General features: G+C 41.1%; 1 protein-coding gene across 2 annotated transcripts; it reads left to right on the plus strand.

Moving 5' to 3' along the window:
- Nucleotides 1–4472: 4472 nt before the first annotated feature.
- On the plus strand, nt 4473–17185 carry RBM45 (RNA binding motif protein 45). 2 transcript variants are annotated; one of them, XM_041473188.1, is made up of 10 exons: nt 4473–4846; nt 6208–6330; nt 6456–6582; nt 8235–8345; nt 8686–8865; nt 9743–9872; nt 11098–11194; nt 11515–11681; nt 13045–13241; nt 16846–17185. In XM_041473188.1, exons 1-9 carry the CDS (start codon nt 4568–4570, stop codon nt 13235–13237), a joined length of 1407 nt encoding a protein of 468 aa, XP_041329122.1. In that variant the 5' UTR covers nt 4473–4567; the 3' UTR covers nt 13238–13241; nt 16846–17185. The 2 variants fall into 2 exon arrangements, with proteins under 2 accessions (XP_041329122.1, XP_041329121.1); XM_041473187.1 differs by lacking the exon at nt 16846–17185 and having other exon boundaries at nt 13045–13627.
- Nucleotides 17186–18987: the final 1802 nt, after the last annotated feature.

Genomic DNA, 18987 nt, shown 5'->3' on the forward strand with positions numbered 1-18987 from the left:
ATCCTGAGTGAATTCTGTTTCTTGAATCACTGAGTTGATTTGCGAATAGCCTCACCCTTGCGGAGCCCCGACTCTGCCCGGCGGGCACGGCTCCCGCGGGCTGCGAGGGGCACCCTGCCCGCCCGGAGCCGCCCAGGGCTGTCTGCCGCAAGCCGCTGTTCCCCGGCGCGCCCAGGCGCTCCTGGGTGACCGCTCGGGCATCACCGGCTGCCAGACGGAAACCGACCGTATCCACCGCCGGCAGACGGGCAAGGGTTATTTTTATGCGCACGTGGAGCACTTTTCATTGCTAAATCAATGCCTACGCATAAGCGATTGAAAAAACAAGTCATGGATCTTTACACGTGAAAATGTTTTTCGTGCGCTCACCAAAGACTGAATGAAGGCGGCTTCAGAAATTCATGAATGGGAGTTCGGGTGGCTGGGAAAACACACGGGCAAATCTTCAACCAAACGAGATTCCGACCTGCCGGGGACCCTGTCCCTGCAGCTGCCCCTTACGGCGCGGGGTGCGGGCAGTGCTTGCAAGGAGAGGGAGCACTTTTGGGACACGTGTCGATAGCGCAGGCTGGTGCGTGGGTGTCAATGGGGGAGGAAGGGCTACGTGTGTGTCCCGGAGGACGGCCGCGTCTCCCGCGGCAGTAGGGGTGGCCCTCAGGGGCTCCGTGTAGATGCTTCGGCTTGAGCAGCTCGGAGGCAGCTTACGAAGCCACAAACAAAGGATGTCGGCTCCCAGTCTGGGTGCCCGCGCCCTCGCAGGCTGAGCAGCCGTTCTCTCGCCGCCGCGGGTCCCGGGCCGCTGTGGCAGCAGGGCGCCGTGCTTGCCCCCCGCTCTCGGCGGGGTTTCATACAGGTCTCGGACTCTCCCCGCCGCGCAGGGATGCTGCCGCAGGAGGACGAGCTCTCTCTCCATTGAGAAGCCCCGCCGCCGCCGGCACACACCGGCAATAGGGCAGCGGGGGCGGCGCGCAGGCGCGCGGGCAGCCGGGGCGGGGGGCGCAGCCCGGCAGCGGCCCCGGAGCTCGGGGGGCGGAGGAGGGAGCGGGGGGCCAGCCCGGCCCTGGGCGGTGCGCGGCGGAGGGGAAAGACCGCTCCCGGCCGCCGCACCGTGCCCCGCCCGACTTGCGGAGAGCGCCCGGCTGCAGAACCCGCGGCGAGTGGGCTGCGGGGCGGGGGGGCAGAAAGCGGGGAGGTCGGAGGACACGCTCTAGGGATTCGTCCCCGAGCCGCTCGCGCCTCTGAAGAAGCCGAGCTCTTTCCATGCAGGTAGCTTGGGTAGGACGAGGCAGCGTATCTGGGCGAGGGCAAGGCTCTGTGAGCGTTTCCGAGCGCGCTGCCGGAGCTGTGACGCACGGGGGTTTCACGGGCGGGCGCAGCCCTCGGGCTGAGCCGCCGCTCTCACAGCGCCGGGGCGGCCGCGCTGGCCGGAGGCCGCGCTCCCGGAGTCCCCGGGCCCCCCGGGGCTGCCCCCAGCCTCGGATGCAGTGTTAGCGCTGGCACAAACACTCCACTTGCACAAAGAAATCGCGTGAGCGGCTGGAGGCCAGCCCGACGCGTACCGCCAGCTCTCAAGAGAGGACCTTGGGTGCGAAATAACTGTATGCAAATAATTTTTACCATCTGAACGTGGTACGGTTTGGTTTGAGCACTCACACCAGTGTTTACTACAAAATGGCTACTATGTAGCAGTTCTGTATGTAAACACTCAAGGCAACTTAGTGTTTCTGTAAGCCTAGGTATAAACTAGGTCCTTCAAAGTCTTGCAGCATCTTTAGTTTCTTTTGCTGGGATTCTACGCATAGGATTTGACTGCATCAGAAATCTGCATATTGACAATCTCTCAAATAGCAGTCAAGACTGAAGAAAGTAAAACTGTAGTTGTCTCCATTGCATGGAATACGTAGTGAAAAATTTACTGTAACAGTTTAATTGTAAAGAACTGTGGAACCTGAAATCCATACAGAGATGAAATGTGACAAAGATGATCACACAGGTTTGACGGTTCTGTAACTTGCACAGGCTTTGGACATGATGTAAAAACCTGGATAAAACCTTCAGAAACCTGGTCTGGTGTACGCTGATGGATGTTAAGAGAAAACTGGGGTCTCTGTTCTGTCTGCAGGGTGAGTTAAAGAAGCACAGTGTACTCTGAGCTGCAGCCTTGTGTTGGCTTGAGGTAGATTAGTTTCAGCCTTTTGTGGGAGGGCAAAAATAGGAAAATATATTTTGTCGATGCCATGGGACTGTGCCACTATTATAATTTTATAGGTATGCTGCAGTGAGGTACAAGCATCTTACATCTCATGCATCTGCGGTATGATGCACTTTTTTGTCAGCAGGGATGCACAATGCCAACTCAGACAGCAGTGCAGGCTTTAGCCAGTTCCACCTAGTTTCCTTGGGTACAACGTGCAGAAATGCCCTAAGATGCCCTAAAAGAATCACAAGGAGAAATGTCAATTAATTTCTCAGGTGCAGTGTGTTTCTCTGTGGAAGGCAGTGGAATAGCAGTCCTCAAAATGCAATTGGGAAAACCACTTGAGAAAATTTTGTCATTTGGGGAGGTGCTTTATTACTCTAAACAGTCTGAAAGGGGGAAGCAGTCCAGTAGAATCCAGGAGGATGGGAGCATAAATGATGTACAATATAAAATGCACAAGGTATACTTTGTCTTTGAGTTTATACTTTAATAAGTAAAATATAAATCCTCTTTGCATCATGGAAACTTGCAGTTCTTTGTATCATTTCATATACAACTACCTACTGCTTCTAAACTATGTGAATATCTTTGCAATTCCAATATCCAGAATATCCAAATTGAATTTCATACAGTTTTTTTTTTTTAAATTAGCATGATATTGACATTGAATTCCACAAGGCTGTGTTCCATTGAAGGGCATTAGGAAAAAGGTTGTCAATAGCCAGTTCCTGGAATTTCTTGACAGAAGTTGAAAAACCATTATTGTTTCCTTCCAAACCTGCTAAAACCTGTATTTTTCAACAGAAGACTGTGCTTGTACTGAAGAGTGCTGCAGTACCTGTAATGACATGTTCACATTTCTCTTCTGCCCTCCAGAGCGGACTCTTCCCATTGTCTAAAGTGAATTTAGATATCAGTTTGTTTGCTTTCTTTTCAGAACGTGTACTAACATCTGTATAATTTGTTCACTACAATTTTACTGGGAAAAAATAATTACAATATGCAGATGATGTACTGAAGGAAATTCCAGTATAAAGTGAATGTCACAAAACGTTTCCTAGAAGTCATAGGGAGGAAAAAAAGCCACACAATTCTAAAGCACTTTAGTAACCAGAAAAAAAATCCTAACCACAGGACTGTGTATATAATTAATAGCTTGATTCAATTAATATAATTTATATTCAAGTAACATTAAAAAAAAATAAAACCCACACAGAATGGTTTTTTTTTTTTTTTTTAGTATGTTTCACTGCTTTTCAAGACTTTCTCTGTGAAAAGCATAAGAAAAAACAACAGTCACAGTGTAGTAGTAGGGGACGGTATTTAGTCAGACAAAACAACTGCAGCACACCACGATGCCAGTAGGGGGTATTGACCAGCAAACAAAATCTAAAAGCTCTCCAGAATCAGAAATTAAAATCTGCCCATTGGCACTACAGTGTTCTGGGAAAGCTATAAACCTTCTGACCTGGTGTACTGAGTATTGGAAATTGTGCAAGTATCTTAATACAGGGAATGAGGATTTTTGTTTCTGTGGAACTGTAGTTCAAATTCATCTGTAGTACAGCAAAGTCGACAGTTGTGATAGTAAATCCTTGTAAGGCTATCATACCTCTAAAGAAAAAGCTTTTTATATTTATGTATGTCCCCTCCAACACTTCACCTTACTTATGTCACCTCTTAGTTTTGCCTTTGTTTTTGTTTGGATCTGAGTAAGAAAATCCCGCAGCTTGTCCTGTTGTACGGCCAAATTAACTCCAAAGATTTGGTCTTGTGCCTTCTATCTTTTCCAACAGTGTGGCACTGATAATATTCCTGAATGGAAAACATGTTAATTTCTCAACACAGCCCGTTTAAATCTACGGGAAAAGTACCAAATGTTATCACGTCCTTCTACTTGACAACTGCGTCTGCTTATGTGAAAGAGAGGGGGGATTTCTGCATATTCAATTTGCTTGTGAAAAATAGCAGGCGGAAAGCGCGCCGCCCGCCCTCCGTCCTCGCACGGTGCGGTGTGCGCGGCGCGGTGCGGCGGAAGCGGTGCGGTGTGCGCGGTGCGGTGCGCGTGGTGCGGTGCGGTGCGTGCAGGGCGGTGCGGTGTGCGCGGCGCGGTGCGGCGGACGCGGTGCGGTGTGCGCGGCGCGGTGCGGCGGACGCGGTGCGGTGTGCGCGGCGCGGTGCGGCGGACGCGGTGCGGTGTGCGCGGCGCGGTGCGGCGGACGCGGTGCGGTGTGCGCGGCGCGGCGGAAGCGGCGCGGCGGAAGCGGCGGCGGAAGGGGCGGGCGCTCTGAATCCGCGGCGGAAAAGGCGCTGCTGCACTTCCCTTCTGTACCTCAGGAGAAGGCTGCGGTGCTCGGCGGCCCCGCCATGGAGGAGAGCAGCGGCATCCGCCTGTCGGCCGAGTGCCTGGACGAGCCGCCCAACAGCCGCGTCTTCGTGGTGTTGGGCAAGGACACCGGCGAGGCGCTGATCCGGGAGCGCTTCTCGCCCTTCGGGGACATCCAGAACATCTGGCTCCTGCGGGACAGGCGCACCAACGAGTCCCGCGGCATCGCCTTCATCAAGTTCGCCCGCAGCTCGCAGGCCTGCCGGGCCATGGAGGAGATGCACGGCCGCAGCCTGCTCCCCGACAGCAAGCCCATCAAGGTGCGGCCGGGGGCGGGCCGGGGGCTCGCAGGCCGGGCCGGGCCGAGCGGGGCTGCGGGAGCCCGGGGGGCGGGCGCCTCGCCGGCCTTGCCTGGCCGCGCTGCCGGGGCGGGCCCGGCCCCTCGCGGGCACCGCCACCCGCGGCTCTCGTGAGGCCCGGCCGCTGCCGGGATCCCACGGGTGGCCTGCGCTGGAGCAGGCCTGCGGGAAATGCACCCGGAAATGAGGGCGTGTTTGTGACTAAGATTCTTTCGTATATTTTAAGTGTTGTAAGCAAAATAGTTGCGAATAAATAGAGCTGGTTTTGCCGGTATGTTTTATACTGGTTTTATAACTTGTGAACGCTTTTCAAAACTTTTTTTTTTTTAAATCTATGGAACTCTTCTCAGCTTTCTGATTTGCTTTCCTATTCACCAAGTACTAAGAAAGTATGAATGAGTTTGTATTGAGTCAGTAAAATCGTTTTTGAAGAGCTTGCCATCAGAAGCCAAAAGATCTGAGTTGTGTTCCTCACACCCTTGCATGGCTATTGGAAAAATAAATTAAGAGCTCTGTGAAATCAGTTGCTACTTTTGCATAGCAGGCTTGCTTTGAAAGTCTTTCTTACTTGGTTGTTGTTTTTTTTTTTTTTTTTTTTGGGTTTTTTTTTGTTTTTTTTTTTTTTTTTTTTTTTTTTTTTTTTTTTGGGTTTTTTTTTGTTTTTTTTTTTTTTTTTTTTTTTTTTTTTTTTTTTGGGTTTTTTTTTGGTTTTTTTTTTGTTGCTTTTGTTTGTGATTTACTTGGGCTTTTTTTCTTGGTTGTCTTCCAGTGTGCGCTTCTGAGATGAAATTTATTTCAATAACTAAAAAAGATTTTAAGAGTAACAGATATGAGAAGCCGTGATCCTTCATAGAGCAGTAAACTTTACATAGACCTGTAAACTTTGGCCCAGCTGAGCAGTGAACTGCAGTGGCCCAGTTTTATTAAGTTGCTAGACTTTATTGTTTCCTTGCTTGCTTATTTGTTTCTACTACTGCTGTACTAGGCCTGTTGCAATAATACATTCTTTGCTACCTGACATGTCACCGGTGATGTTGACAGTGCTGCTGAATCAGCAGTGGTATTTCTCACCACTCCTCATTATCCCCAGTAAGGAACTTCTCTGGCCCCTGTCCTGTTTGGGATTTATTGTATTTGTAGGTTTTGGGATTTATTGTATTTGTAGGTCTGTTATCACGGGTGGTCACAGGTGTTCTTTTCTCTCCATGCTAGGGCAGCCTGTGTGAACAATAAATACAATGTTAAACTATTTCACTTGCTTGTTGATAATGTGTCTTAGACGCTTTTGCCGGTAATTGCTAACTATGTGATTATTTCATTAGGTATTTATTGCACAGTCAAGAGCTTCTGGAAGCCACCGAGATCTTGAAGATGAGGAGCTTACACGAATCTTTGTTATGATACCAAAAACCTACACGGAGGAGGATCTGCGGGAGAAGTTTAAGGTTCTGATTTGCTGTTTGTTGTTATTTTAAGATGCCTTTTTCTAAATTTATTAGAAGGGCATAACACATGGAACATCTCATGGTTTTCAAATGTTGGAAATTAATATGTTTTTTCATTCTTCTAGATGTATGGAGACATTGAATATTGCAGCATTATTAAAAACAAGACTACTGGAGAAAGTAAAGGTTTGGGCTATGTCAGGTACCTGAAACCATCACAAGCTGCCCTAGCAATTGAAGAGTGTGATCGAAGTAAGAATCCAAGTGAATTCTTTAAGGGTTTTTTTCCAATAAATGGGTATCATCATAACATACCTTTAATTTTTAGTTTTGTTTGCGGCTAAATTATTCATGATGCAGAAACATGTTAAGACAAAGTTTTCTTGCAAATATAAATAGCATTGTTAACATTCATTGAGAACAATCACCTGATTATGTTTTTTCAGGACCAAACTGCAAGTAGGATCAGTGAGAAGAGTTTGGAAATGGACGTGGAGTTTTCTTTTGTTTATTATTATTGGTCTGTAGTGTAGGCTTCGTACACAGGAAAATATTTTAACTCATTCTTGCAAACAGGCAGTTTTAATCAAATGTATTTGATATAAAATTAATTATTATATAAAATATATTGCATGATACATAGGGACTCTGTTGTGATCACATTTATTTAAGAACAAATTAATGCTAACTGAAACTGGGGGAAGAGTGATTGTTTTTGTTTAGTGTTGTGATTTATCTGTTACAGAGTGAAAGACTTTGTATGCTTTATTTATTACCAGCCTTGGTAAGGCACTGGAACGGGTTGGCCACAGAAGTTGTGGATATCCCATCCCTGGAAGTGTTCCAGGCCAGTTGGATAGGGCTCTGAGCAACCTGGTGTAGTGGAAGCTGTCCCTGCCCAAGGCAGGGGATTGGAACTCGGAGATCTGAAAGTTTCCTTCCAACCCAAACTATTCTGTGATTCTATAAGTTGTTACTTATGCTTCAGTACCAAAAGTTAATGAATTCGAGTGAGGCTGGTGGAAGGATGTCAGGGGCTGGAAGCACAAGAGTTTGGAGGAGAGGCAGAGGGAATTGGGTTTGCTCATCCAGGAAAAGAAAGCTGTTAGGCTTCTGGGAAACCTACCTACTGTTCAATGTGGCTTAATCACAAATATGAAACAACTTGAGGTTTCATATATGAAACAACTGAGGTTTCAACCACCTCAGTAATGTGTGTGGTGGTTCTGCATTGTATCTATTTTAAGTGGTTCTACAGAAATTATATTTGTGCATAGGAATATGAACCTGAGATTACTTAGCAGTCAAATTGTATTTCCTTTTTGCTGTGAGGTTAAAATGAAATTAGTTGGATAGCTTGACTGTAATACCTCTTTCTTTCATAAAAGCAGAACCTAGATGAGTGTAAAACGTCCATAAACTACTGTTTTAGCACAGAAGTTCAGGTGATGGTTTCTGGAGCATCTCAGAATCCTGCTAAGTATCACAGAATGGTTGAAGTTGGAAGGGACCTCTGGATGTGGTCTTGCTCAACCACTTGGCTCAAGCAGGGTCACCTAGGTACTGGTGGTCCAGGACCATGTCCAGGTGACTTTTGAATATCCCCATGCATGGAGACTCCATCGCCTTTCTGGGCAACCTGTGCCAGTGCTCACTCACTCTCATGGCAATTAGCTTCTGTCGTGCTTGACTTGTGAGTAGGAGTAATTCCATTTGAAAGCTGTTAACTTTCACAAAATTATTTGGGCAGACTTCAAGAGCTATAATTTAGTTATTCTCTAAAGCTAGCACTTAGTGAGTTTTCTGAATAATATGTTTCTAAATATGGAGCTTGAAGAACGTGGGCCTGGTCAGATAACTGAGATGTGCTGAGGTGTTGCTATCTGTGTGGTTGTTTCTTTCAGGTTACAGGGCCATTTTGGCTGAACCTAAAAATAAGTCATCTGAGTCTTTTGAACACGATTATTACAGTAATGCCATGAGACCAGAACTAAGAGGAAATACGCTTCCATTTTGTAAGTCACAGCTTTTTACACTAAAAATTATTTGTAGTCTGCAGTATGGTTACTAAGTAATAATGTGGTTTGGAGGAAGGGAAGCTGATGGAGGCTTAGGTCAACACTTAAATAGTAGATTGGATATTGAAGTTAGAAACTGGCCAGGCATTTAATCTCTCTACTTTTGTGGCTTGCTTTGCTCTGGTTGCCCAATTATTTTGTGACCTGCAGTGGTGAAATCAACATGTGACCTTTAGCATATAATTGACTTGGATTACTTTTAGAAGTTGAATGTAACATATGCATGAAATGAAGGCATGCAAGTATGATGACTCAAATTATTTTGTTGATTCCCAAGGTATGCAGCCAGAATTTTGTAGCTTTGAAAAAGCTGAGACGCGAATTCAAGAGCCAGTCTCCAAGCGCCTGTCGGTGGTGTCTCGGCTCCCCTTTATTCAAGAGCAACTCTTCGCCCTTTTTGATTTAGTTCCAGGTCTGGAATATTGTGATGTTCAGAGAGACCCTCATACCAATAGTGGTAAGTAAAAGTACAAAAGGTTTTTGTCTTTTTTCTCTGAAGGGAATCCTGTGTAATTGTACTTAATTCATTTGCACTGCAAAATACAGTACGCTTGCTGGAAACAATCAGTGGTTGCTGCTGTCACTGCATACACCCCAAAATTGAGTTTTGTTTGAACTCCAGTTTACACAGAGCTTATGCCTTCACTTTCAGATAATAAAAACTTAAGAAGGATGGAATCAAAGTCATGATAAGTGGGTTTTAGTCAAATTAATAGTTTGAGGCAGAATAAATGAAGAAGTTTCAGAAATTATTAGACATTAAAGTAAAATGTTCTCTAAACAGATCTTTGGAATTTTTCATTCTGAAATATGTGCATGTGTAGAAGTTGATATGGGTAAATGGGGATTAAATAATTCCAAAATGGATCATGGTTTTCTACTGAAGGAGTGTTTGGTTTCAGTCTTGTTTTACTGCTGCTGAGACAAATATGAAGTGGTCTCTTCTCCAGGAAACTTGAAATGTGAATGATTCAGAAAGTTACATTTTAACTTTACAGTTCTTGAAATTCACTGTTGATGGGATAATTTTATTCAAAAATGCAATTATGTATCCTTTTGTTACTAGTTCTGGAGTAGTGAGGAAGATGTGTTTTCACTTGTGTGGTTTTACTGTCAGCTTTTCAAGCTAGCATAAATACAGTTCACCTGTCACTAGTAAATTTCACTGAAGCTTCCTTCACAAATGAAAGTGATGAGGTAATAATGATATGTGCTAAAAAGAATTTTGTGTCATCCATGACTGATGTGCAGTTTAAATATATTGCTTGTGTGAGTGCAGTCTGTTCTGAGGAGTTACCTGTTTCCTGCTGACACTGTGTGCGCGGTGCTTGCAGGGTACGCTGTGATTCAGTACAGCACTGCTGCCTCAGCTATATATGCCAAGTACAAACTCCATGGGTTTGAGTATCCTCCTGGAAATCGACTAACTGTCATTTTCCTAGAAGATGGGAATGACAGCTCAGAGTAAGTACAACTTACAAAGTTGGAAGTTACATTCTGGAGAGCAAAATATAAAATAAATACATTTTTAACATAAGATGTAACATCAGTATCACTGTGAGCTTGTGCCGTACTTGCCAATAGTATTTTCTGAAACTGTTTGGTTTGGGACTTTCTTCTTGAATGGTTTAGAATAAGCCTTTTGAAACTTAGTCTTGGTAGATTAAGAAAATGCTAAAATACACATTCTTAAGATACTACCTAAAAATCTAGGATTTGGCAAGAATCTGTCAATATATCTGTAACATGTAACAAGGCTGGAATGTATTTTTTGAGTTTTATGAATTAGAACTAGATTTATGTACTTCATCTCTTGGTTGTGTTTGCAGTAGTACAAGCAGTAGTTTTGTGAAGCACATATGTAGAGTAAAACTTTGGGTGCTAAGGATCTGATATTGGCACACTGTGGGGAATTCTCAGGTGTTTGCCCACATCTGACTTCTTACTATGTTTTAAATACGCAGTACAAGGTGGAGCAGCTTAAGTACTCTCCTGCAGTGAGTGTTTTGCCTTAGTTTCATCCTAAAGGAATCCAGTTCATGTCAAACCTGTTCTGGGAGATGAAGACAGTAAGGAGGGGCAGTGGAGAGATTCACTTCAGAAGTGTGTGGCTGATCTGAACTAAAGCCAGTGTTCATTGCAACCTTCATTCTTCAATAATTGCTATGTGGTCTTGCAACACAGGCTGTGTATCTATGCAAAAAGAGCAATTGCTTTTTCTTACGCTGCAACAGAATAAAGAAAAATCACTGGAAAATGAGAGCTGGAAGTAAACGTTCTATGGTAATATTTTGATCTCTGAACTGAATCTCTGTGTTCTTTACGAAAACAGGTGGAAATTTTTTTGTCTGTTTTGCTTTTTAGGCATGCCTCACAAAATGTAGTGGGTTCTTGTAGAGATGATTTCATCTTTTTTCCCCCTAGAGTGTTAAAAACCCCAAAGAGTAGTTTTTTGTATCTCTAAGTGGTAATGAATGAATGTTTTCAGTGAGTTGCAGCTAGCATGCAGGCTTTCAGATCTCTCTGTAGGCTGTCATGAAAGCCTGTCTTGATTTTCGTTATCTACACAGCGTTACAGATTTCTAGAGATACTCTGACGTGTATTAAAACTTACTTTTTCTTGCTAAATTCAAGATTGCTGTAACTTAGCTCTTTCTTTAAAGTAGTTTGTTGTCACTTCTGCTTGCAGCCTTATCAGGAAAATGGCAACGCAGCTGGTGACAGCGCAGGTGTCGTCGGCGTTGCGCGGTAGCAGCGCCATGGTTCAGCAGTACAGGACGCCTCCTGTAAGTTCCGATCATGGACGGCGTTGGTATTCTGCTGAATTGTTGTAAGAAACCTCACACATGCCAATAAAGAGCGCTGCTCACTTGCTTCTGCAAACTGTTCTATGTGCTGCATCTTTATTCCCTGAAAACGTGGCTGACCTTGCTTGAATTTGTTGTCCAATTTAATGAAATACTAAAGTAAATAAAGTAATGAAGATTAGAACTCACAGAGCCTATTTATGTCCTGTAATGGAACAAAAATGGTAAGAAAGGTAAAATTACTTCCCTGCCCCCCACCACCAGTTAACTTATACTTGCATTTTTTTCCCTTGTTTCAGCAAGCGTTTGGAGGAGCTTCTGCCCCACAGTTGCTGCAGCCCCAAACAGATGCCATACTTCCACCACCCAAAAAAAAAGTTCCACCTGACACTTCTGTGAAGGAAAGGCTTTTCATACTTTTTCATCCCCATCCTTTACCTGTAAATGTACTGGAGGATGTGTTCTGGTAAGACTGTTTACAAATAAGTGTTCCCTAACAAAAAGGAAACAAACTATGAAATATAGAAAGTAAATATTGAAAATAAAAAACAGGGCCTGAAAACTTTCCAGAAAAGGCAGTGCACAGTGACTATGAAGTCATAAGTGAACAGTAGGTAACAGTTGCTTTTTGAAAGAAGTGTTTAATGGGGTTCATGTTGAAGCATATCTGCAGTATCATCAGTGTAGCAGCTTTATTACTTAATCTGAAGTAAAATGTCTAGTCTTCTAATGTAGATTTTTTTAACAAAAAAATGTAGTACTTATGTTACTATTTCCTAATTAATTTTGCATTTTCTTTTACTTATTTTTGTAAGGCATTTAACTATTTTGATAAATTTCCACAGTAACCTAGGGGGAGCAAGTGTAGGGTGTTGTTTTTTTCCTGATACACTATAATGGTTTGCATCTTACTGACACTATTTCAACTGTTCTTTGTATCTCCCTCTGTGGAGCAAAGACTTGAGATAATTTTTGCCATATTTTAAAAAAACTGTAATTAGTAGTTCTTCAGTACTTTATATTATTAATTTGTACTATACTCTTGAAAAAAGAGACATTTTCCTTTCTAATAGCTTTAATTTGCAATAAATCTTTGGAAAGCCAAAATATTTTAAAAGCATCAGGAGAGGAAAACATTTTGTGTGGAAGTCAAAATTGTACCTGTATGATATAGTGGATTTTGTTAATCGGATACTGGAGGAGGAAAAGGTTATGGACCTGAGTCTTGGCACTTCAGTAAGAAGCAAGCAGACTATTTTTAAAAAATATTTCAGGACCTGTCTAAGAATCTCCTGAGTACTCTATTTTTTCCTAAAAAATAGAAAAAAAAATACTGTACTTTTGCCTGAAGCTGCGGTGCTTGCTTTCTGAGTCATTTCAGTGAGACCTTTTCCAAGGTAAATCACAATTGAGCAAGTTCATTTAAGTGAGATGCAGATTTAGCTTCTAAATTATCTGCTGGCTTGGATGTGTGTGTCTTACTTTTGCTTGGTTTGGGGTTTTTTCTTGTTTTGTTTTTTGCAGGATGTTTTGAGTGCCTTTTAGTGTTTGGGGGCCTGTAGTATTGATCAGCTTTACATATTCTTGTAAATAAGAGAGATCACTGATATTTGAGGTTCTGTTATAATATTTCATAGAAAACATCTGTGAACTTTCAGTGTTCATTTACTTCTACATACACCTAATTCAAGAGAAGGGAATATGCAAATTGGGAGCATAGATATAAAGTTAATGGTTTTGCAGTTAACAAATCATATATGCTTTAGACTGGAAATTTTTTTGCAGGAAAATCTGTAAATTACCTTTTCTTTTTTTTCCCCCCGCCCCAGTCGTTTTGGACAGTTGATAAGTGTTTATCTTGTGGCTGGAAAAAATGTGGGCTATGCAAAATTTGCAGACAGAGCAAGTGCCAGCGAGGCCATAACTGCATTGCATGGCAAGATTGTGAATGGTGTGAGGCTGAAAGTGAGGTTGGCAGACTCACCCTCGGAGGAGCCCAACAAGCGCCAGAGAACTTACTGAGCAGGTGAGTACCCCCAGCCAGCCTGAGCTCTTACTTACCCTGGAGTCAGCTACTTGAAATAGTGACAGGCAAAGATTTGAAGTTAGACAATACAAACATAGAATGATAAACTCTAAATCTATTCTTAACTAGCAAACTGAAATAGAATTTTTGATATATCTGTGTGTGTATACACATACATACATACATATATATATATGGGGGTGTGTGTGCTTATATATATATGCAAGTGCACTTCATTTTATAAAAATCAATTTTTATAGTCCTCAAAAAAAAAAATGAACCAGTTGATAAAAATCAATCTGGATGTTGATAGAAATATTACTTTTGTACTTGGGAGAATCAGTTGGCATTGAAAACACTATGCAAAAAATAAACAATGAAACAGATGTAAGCTTGTGTGTGTCTTTTTTTCGTTACTATCATATGCCCTCAGTGGCATTGGTTAAAGATGAAAAGTTGAGCCCTTGAAGGGCAGAGGAGTGACAGGGTAAATAAAAAAAGGATGGGGGAGCAGGTAAGATTGTCAGGTGGAACCAAAGGTTTGGGATATTTGGGCCATCTGTGTTCTCAGAAATCAGGTGTAGCTGAAATATGTGATAGATGAGAAAATGAAGCAGAGCCTGTGGTGAAGGAATTGAGATAGGTGTTTGAGGTAATTAGTTTGAGAACTTTATTATTTTAGGCTTATGGCCTGTGAAAGCTGGCTAAACTCCTAGAGATGTTTTATATCTTAATGCCTTCAGGGATCAAAATTCAATTGTTCTTTTAAACATTGCTTTGCTTCAAATTATATTGACTTTCATCACATTTTTGAATTATTTTTATTTTTTTTCAGCATTAGGACTATTGCCATAGGAGAATATAGTTGGGGGAGAAAAGCCTAAGCCCTTTTTCCTACAAAATAACTCTCAAATATTACAATAGCTTCCAGATATTTCCAGTACTATACTATCTTCCCAGGGAATATGAAGTTTTGAATAAACTAATTCAGAAAATATCATTACTGTCTTTGCATCAGTATTTTCCCTTTAAGCTTCACTCTTTGTACCTTTCTTTGTATAGATGTTTTTTGTGACCCCAGAATTGCAAAGACCAAAAAAAGCTTTTGCCCAAAGTGTTCTTTTTCTCCTTTTCTTCTAAACCTCCATGTTGCTCTTTTGATAAGCAGCAGAGACTAAATGTGGCCTTAGTTTTTATACACAACTTTTGTTTTAATAAGTTGGATTTCTGGGCGTTCTTTTTCTGCATGGAATTATAGCTAAAACTAAATTGAAACTTTTTTTAATCATCAGCTCTGGTGAATGCAATTTTAAGTAACTTGTGCCCATGCTCTTATCTTTGTAAAACATTTTGTTTCTTTTTAATGTGACTTTTGCTTTCAGCAATAAAAGCCCAGCTTCTCTGTCCCTACAGGAATAACTATGATGTGATGGGTAATATAATACCAGGTCTGCCTTGTGTACTTTTTACTGGAAAAGTGTAAATACAACATGTATCCAAAATTAGAAAAATTATTTATCCCCATTTTTTCATACACCAGGTTCTTAATTCCAAGTTTCCTAGCAGGTTGTTTTGGCATCTCTCTCTTTTCAGGATAGACAGACAGAATCACTTGTTCATTTGTCCTTTAGCTGGTTTCTCAAATTCAAATGAAGTGGTACCTAAAAGGAAAGATTGCTTTTCAAAAGGGCTTGCCCATATAAATGATTTTCCCCTGGAAAACAGGCTTTTTTTTTTGTGCTGGACTGACTGACAAGCTTTGCAGTAATTTGGAGGCTTATATTTTGCTTTTTGTTGAAGTGTTAAATTGTGCTTGTGAAAAGAGGTGCAATTCTCCCTACCTCTGAAATAGCTGTGGTTTTTTTAAGATGTGAGAATACTAACTTTTTTCATTTTGAATTTTAGCTGTAGGAAATAACCTTCCTAGCTAAAATTTCTGTGAATTTTCACTTCAGGAAATCATTGCCTCTTGAAAAAAATCCTTTCTAAAGTCCTGTTGTACTGCTTGCCTTCCGTCTCTAACAAAGTGACTGGATTTCTAAAATAGTCTTTTCTATACAAGGTTTTCTGATGAAAATTCATTATAAGGTCTGTGAATTCTAGAATCTTTATGAAAATAAATGTCATGCAATGTCATAATTAAGTAACATATTTATTATTTTAACACATTTGAAGTTTTTCCCCAACACTTTCTTATGCTTACAGCCTTTTTAAAATACAATTTGCAAAATTGTTTCTTAAAAAAGTATGCTACTCATAATGCTTTTGCAATGCAAACTTCTGACTATAAGAACTTTCTGTTACCTTGCAACAAACTTTATTTATCAGGGAAATTTGAATACACATCTATTCATATTCTGAACTAGTTCACTAATGAATTTTGCAGGCTCTGGTTCTCCTACAAGTCAATGAAAATTAATTTGTTTATGTGAATAATTAAAAGTAGCAGAGAAAACATGGAAATACAGACCAGGGGGGTTCTCTTCACCACTTTAAGTTCTATTGTAAGTTTCTTGGGGTGTGAAGTTATCCCCTTTTATGCTAAGCAAGTATTTATGGCTGAAATAATCACTTCAAACTTAATCTTGCTTTAAATCAGTGTAGGCTTGAGAAGGCAACTACAGTGTCTACTTCTAGGCAGTTGCTGACTTAAGAATCTTGCTCAGGGCTTTGTGTTGCTTGGAATATTTTGTGAAAAGCTCACTGCTGTGTCTGATGCCAGTTACACACACTCTGTCATTCAAAAATAGAAGAGGAAGGGAAGAATTTGCTATCTGTCAGAAGAATGTATTGTGGCATTCCAATTAATCTCTTCATTGCTACCTAGTAGTTCTATTTAAATACCACCCCCACCATTGGAAACCCCCAAAACTACTAAGCAAGAGACCCACAAGCAAAAAAAAATCAAAAAGCCCAAGTCCACCCAAAAATGTCTGTCATAAAGCTTTCAAATAGTTCTTGAAAGCAGAGTTTCTAACCAGCTTTGTGTTAGAAATGCCAGACACAGCTATGTGGAGCTAACTTCTGTGGCTTTTGATACTCATTGCTGATTGACTTACAGCAAATGGATTCATTGCATTTTTCTCCTGCTGAAAAAACTTGGGTCTTTTTAATAATTATTTAGTTACTGACTAAGTTGCAAAAAAAATTTATTCTCTCATAAAATACTTGGTTATTTTTGTCTTTGGTTATTCATGTCCGGAAGAAGTGCTGCATCACTGATTTAATTTGCATTAATTTTTTGACTTAAACCTTTATTGAAATCCTGATGTTAATATGTATATATTTTAATGATTTACTGCTCTACAAAAATGTTTTTAAAAGGTAATTGTACCATAGTTATGATATACATTGAAAAAAATAGTTGTATTTTGTATCAACAGTATACTGCAGAAAAAATACTGGCTTTTACACACAGCTCAGAGAAAGAGGTGCTTCTTTAAAAGTTAGAGAGGCATGCTTAAAACTTTAGTATTATTCTTCTAAAGATATTGATACTTTATTTATATGCTGTTGTAATGATTATATTTTATAATACGTACTTTGAAATAAAAATAGGTATGTTGCTTTTGATACTATTTTTGTGCTTGTGTTTTTTCTACAGAAACTAAGTAATGACATGACCCTCAGCTAGCTGACTGACTGACTGAAAACGTGACTAGACATGGTTCCTGTGGACAGTGACAGCTTTTTTCAGTGACAACTTTTTTTTTTTTTTTTTGTTAATTGTTACTTAGTTGATCTCTCTATGATCCTTTCTCTTTCTGAATATGCAGACATGCAGTTTTGAAAATTATGTAGGCATTAAAAACTGTAAACTGGTGGTTGTTCTTGTAATAGTATATAACCTTGTATTACAGAAATAGCTCTTGTTTTTACCTGAATCCTTCTTATAAGATGGAAATTACAATGATGGAGGAAATAAAGGAGCCAGCATTTTCTGACTTGAGTGGTTAATTAATAATGATTAAGATTCTGTTAAAATATAAGACATCTCTCATGATCCAAATTGCACTGGAAAGTGAAGTACAGCAGTTAATTCAAGGAAAATGAAGTAACTTCAACAATGCCAGCAGACATGACAGTATTAATCTAGATTTAAGAATTTCTGTAATCAAGAAAATAATTCAAAGTACATTCTTAAATATTTTGTTGCTTTGGGCCACAATTATTAGTTCTGCTGTTTAGTGAAAGGAACATTAGACTCTGTCAGACTACCAAAACTTATATTTATGCTTTCTTTTCCTGAGGTCTTTTGGCTATAACTGCAGGGAAACTATGAAGTCTAGGGCTGTGGGTTTATTTTTGTTAGTTTTGAGGGATTGGGGTGTTTTGTTTGTTGGTTTTTTTTTCCCCAGAAGCTTTCAATGCATATGTTCAAGTAAGAGTTGGACAAGTCAAGTTTTCAGCAGGATGAAGATGATTTCAGCACTGATGGAGAGTAAATGTGCACAGATAATTTTCAAATGCCATTACTTTTCTGTGTATTCCTGTATACTACTTGTTGAATTGGAAATATCCTGGTTATTAAAATATGATATAGAGATAAAATCGAGGAATTCTAATTGTATGCACTCTAGAGAAGCATGCCCTTGGCTGCTTCAAGCTTCCCAGCATCTCCCATATGGTCCCTTCATCCATTGGTTCGGAAGTTTAAATGCAAAGTAATGAACCATGTATTTAAAAAGAACCAATTTTTTTCTTTATTTAAAGGAATATTAGACTTCAGATGTTCAAATGGGAGCAAGCTGCAGAGTAAAAGTTGCCTGAGAAACCTTTTCCTTCCCTCCATTCCAGTACTTGTTAAAAAGCAGTTCTCAATGACTCACCAGCAGCTCTTTTCCCCAAGTGCAGTTGTTTCATTCAGCACAAAGAATAGAATTGAATAAGGGCTGTATGGGTTAACCAGGCTGTAAAATTCCTGCTTAATTTGGTGTAGCTGTTAGAAATCAGTGAAAAGACAGATTTATGGTTGAGCCTGGAGAACTGGATCCTGTCTCTGACTCCAGCCCAAAGTTTGGTTCTAAGGAGGGTTGCCATTTCTCTTGTGTTTCCCTGAAAAAGTTCCAGTTTGGATTTTCTGTTTATTTGGTTGGTTTTGGTTGGTTTTCCAATCCTTCATGGTAAATTTCTAGTAGCATTTGGGAATTTTCCATATTTGCATGGGGAAAATAATTTTGACCAGGTTGCCATAAATCCCAAACTCCAGAACTGTTGGGCAGCACCTTTGCACTCTTAACTGTACAGTCAACATGTGCAGCAAGTCCAGTATTTTCAGAAAGCATCAGTCCTGTTCTGTGGACATGGAGAGACAGCACACTCTTACAGAGGGTCTGATACATGCTGCAGAACCTGGATGCCTTGGTTTATCCGCACAGTACCAGCTGAAATGATGAGAATCCCTGGATAGGCAGCTGAAAAAAACCCAACTTCCCATTTGTGTGGTAGAATTGGCCTCTTGATGAGTCTCCTGTGCCAAGATCCCCAGCTTAGTGGGGTGGGTGCCTGTGTCTTTAGGGGGCATAAACGTCCCTAGGAGGGTAAACACTCAAAAATTGAGTAACTGGTGGTGGTGTTCGGCCATCCAAGATGGCAAGGAAGAATCGTCTTGGGATGGTCCTAACGGTTGCTTGAGGGAGCATTCAACACACAGAGAGGGTTGGAAGATACCCTTTACAGCTTGAAGTGATGCTACAAATTAGAACAGTGCCATTTTCTAGTCATTCTCAATCTTGTGTTTATCACT

Source organism: Pyrgilauda ruficollis, unplaced genomic scaffold, assembly GCF_017590135.1.
Source record: "Pyrgilauda ruficollis isolate IOZ18807 unplaced genomic scaffold, ASM1759013v1 scaffold3, whole genome shotgun sequence".
Taxonomy (NCBI): domain Eukaryota; kingdom Metazoa; phylum Chordata; class Aves; order Passeriformes; family Passeridae; genus Pyrgilauda; species Pyrgilauda ruficollis.

Coding starts and splice junctions, on each gene's coding strand:
- RBM45 (XM_041473188.1), top strand. CDS start 4,568: ATGGAGGAGAGCAGCGGCATCCGCCTGTCGGCCGAGTGCCTGGACGAG. Junction 4,847..6,207: donor CCGACAGCAAGCCCATCAAG/GTGCGGCCGGGG, acceptor TTATTTCATTAG/GTATTTATTGCACAGTCAAG. Junction 6,331..6,455: donor ATCTGCGGGAGAAGTTTAAG/GTTCTGATTTGC, acceptor TCATTCTTCTAG/ATGTATGGAGACATTGAATA.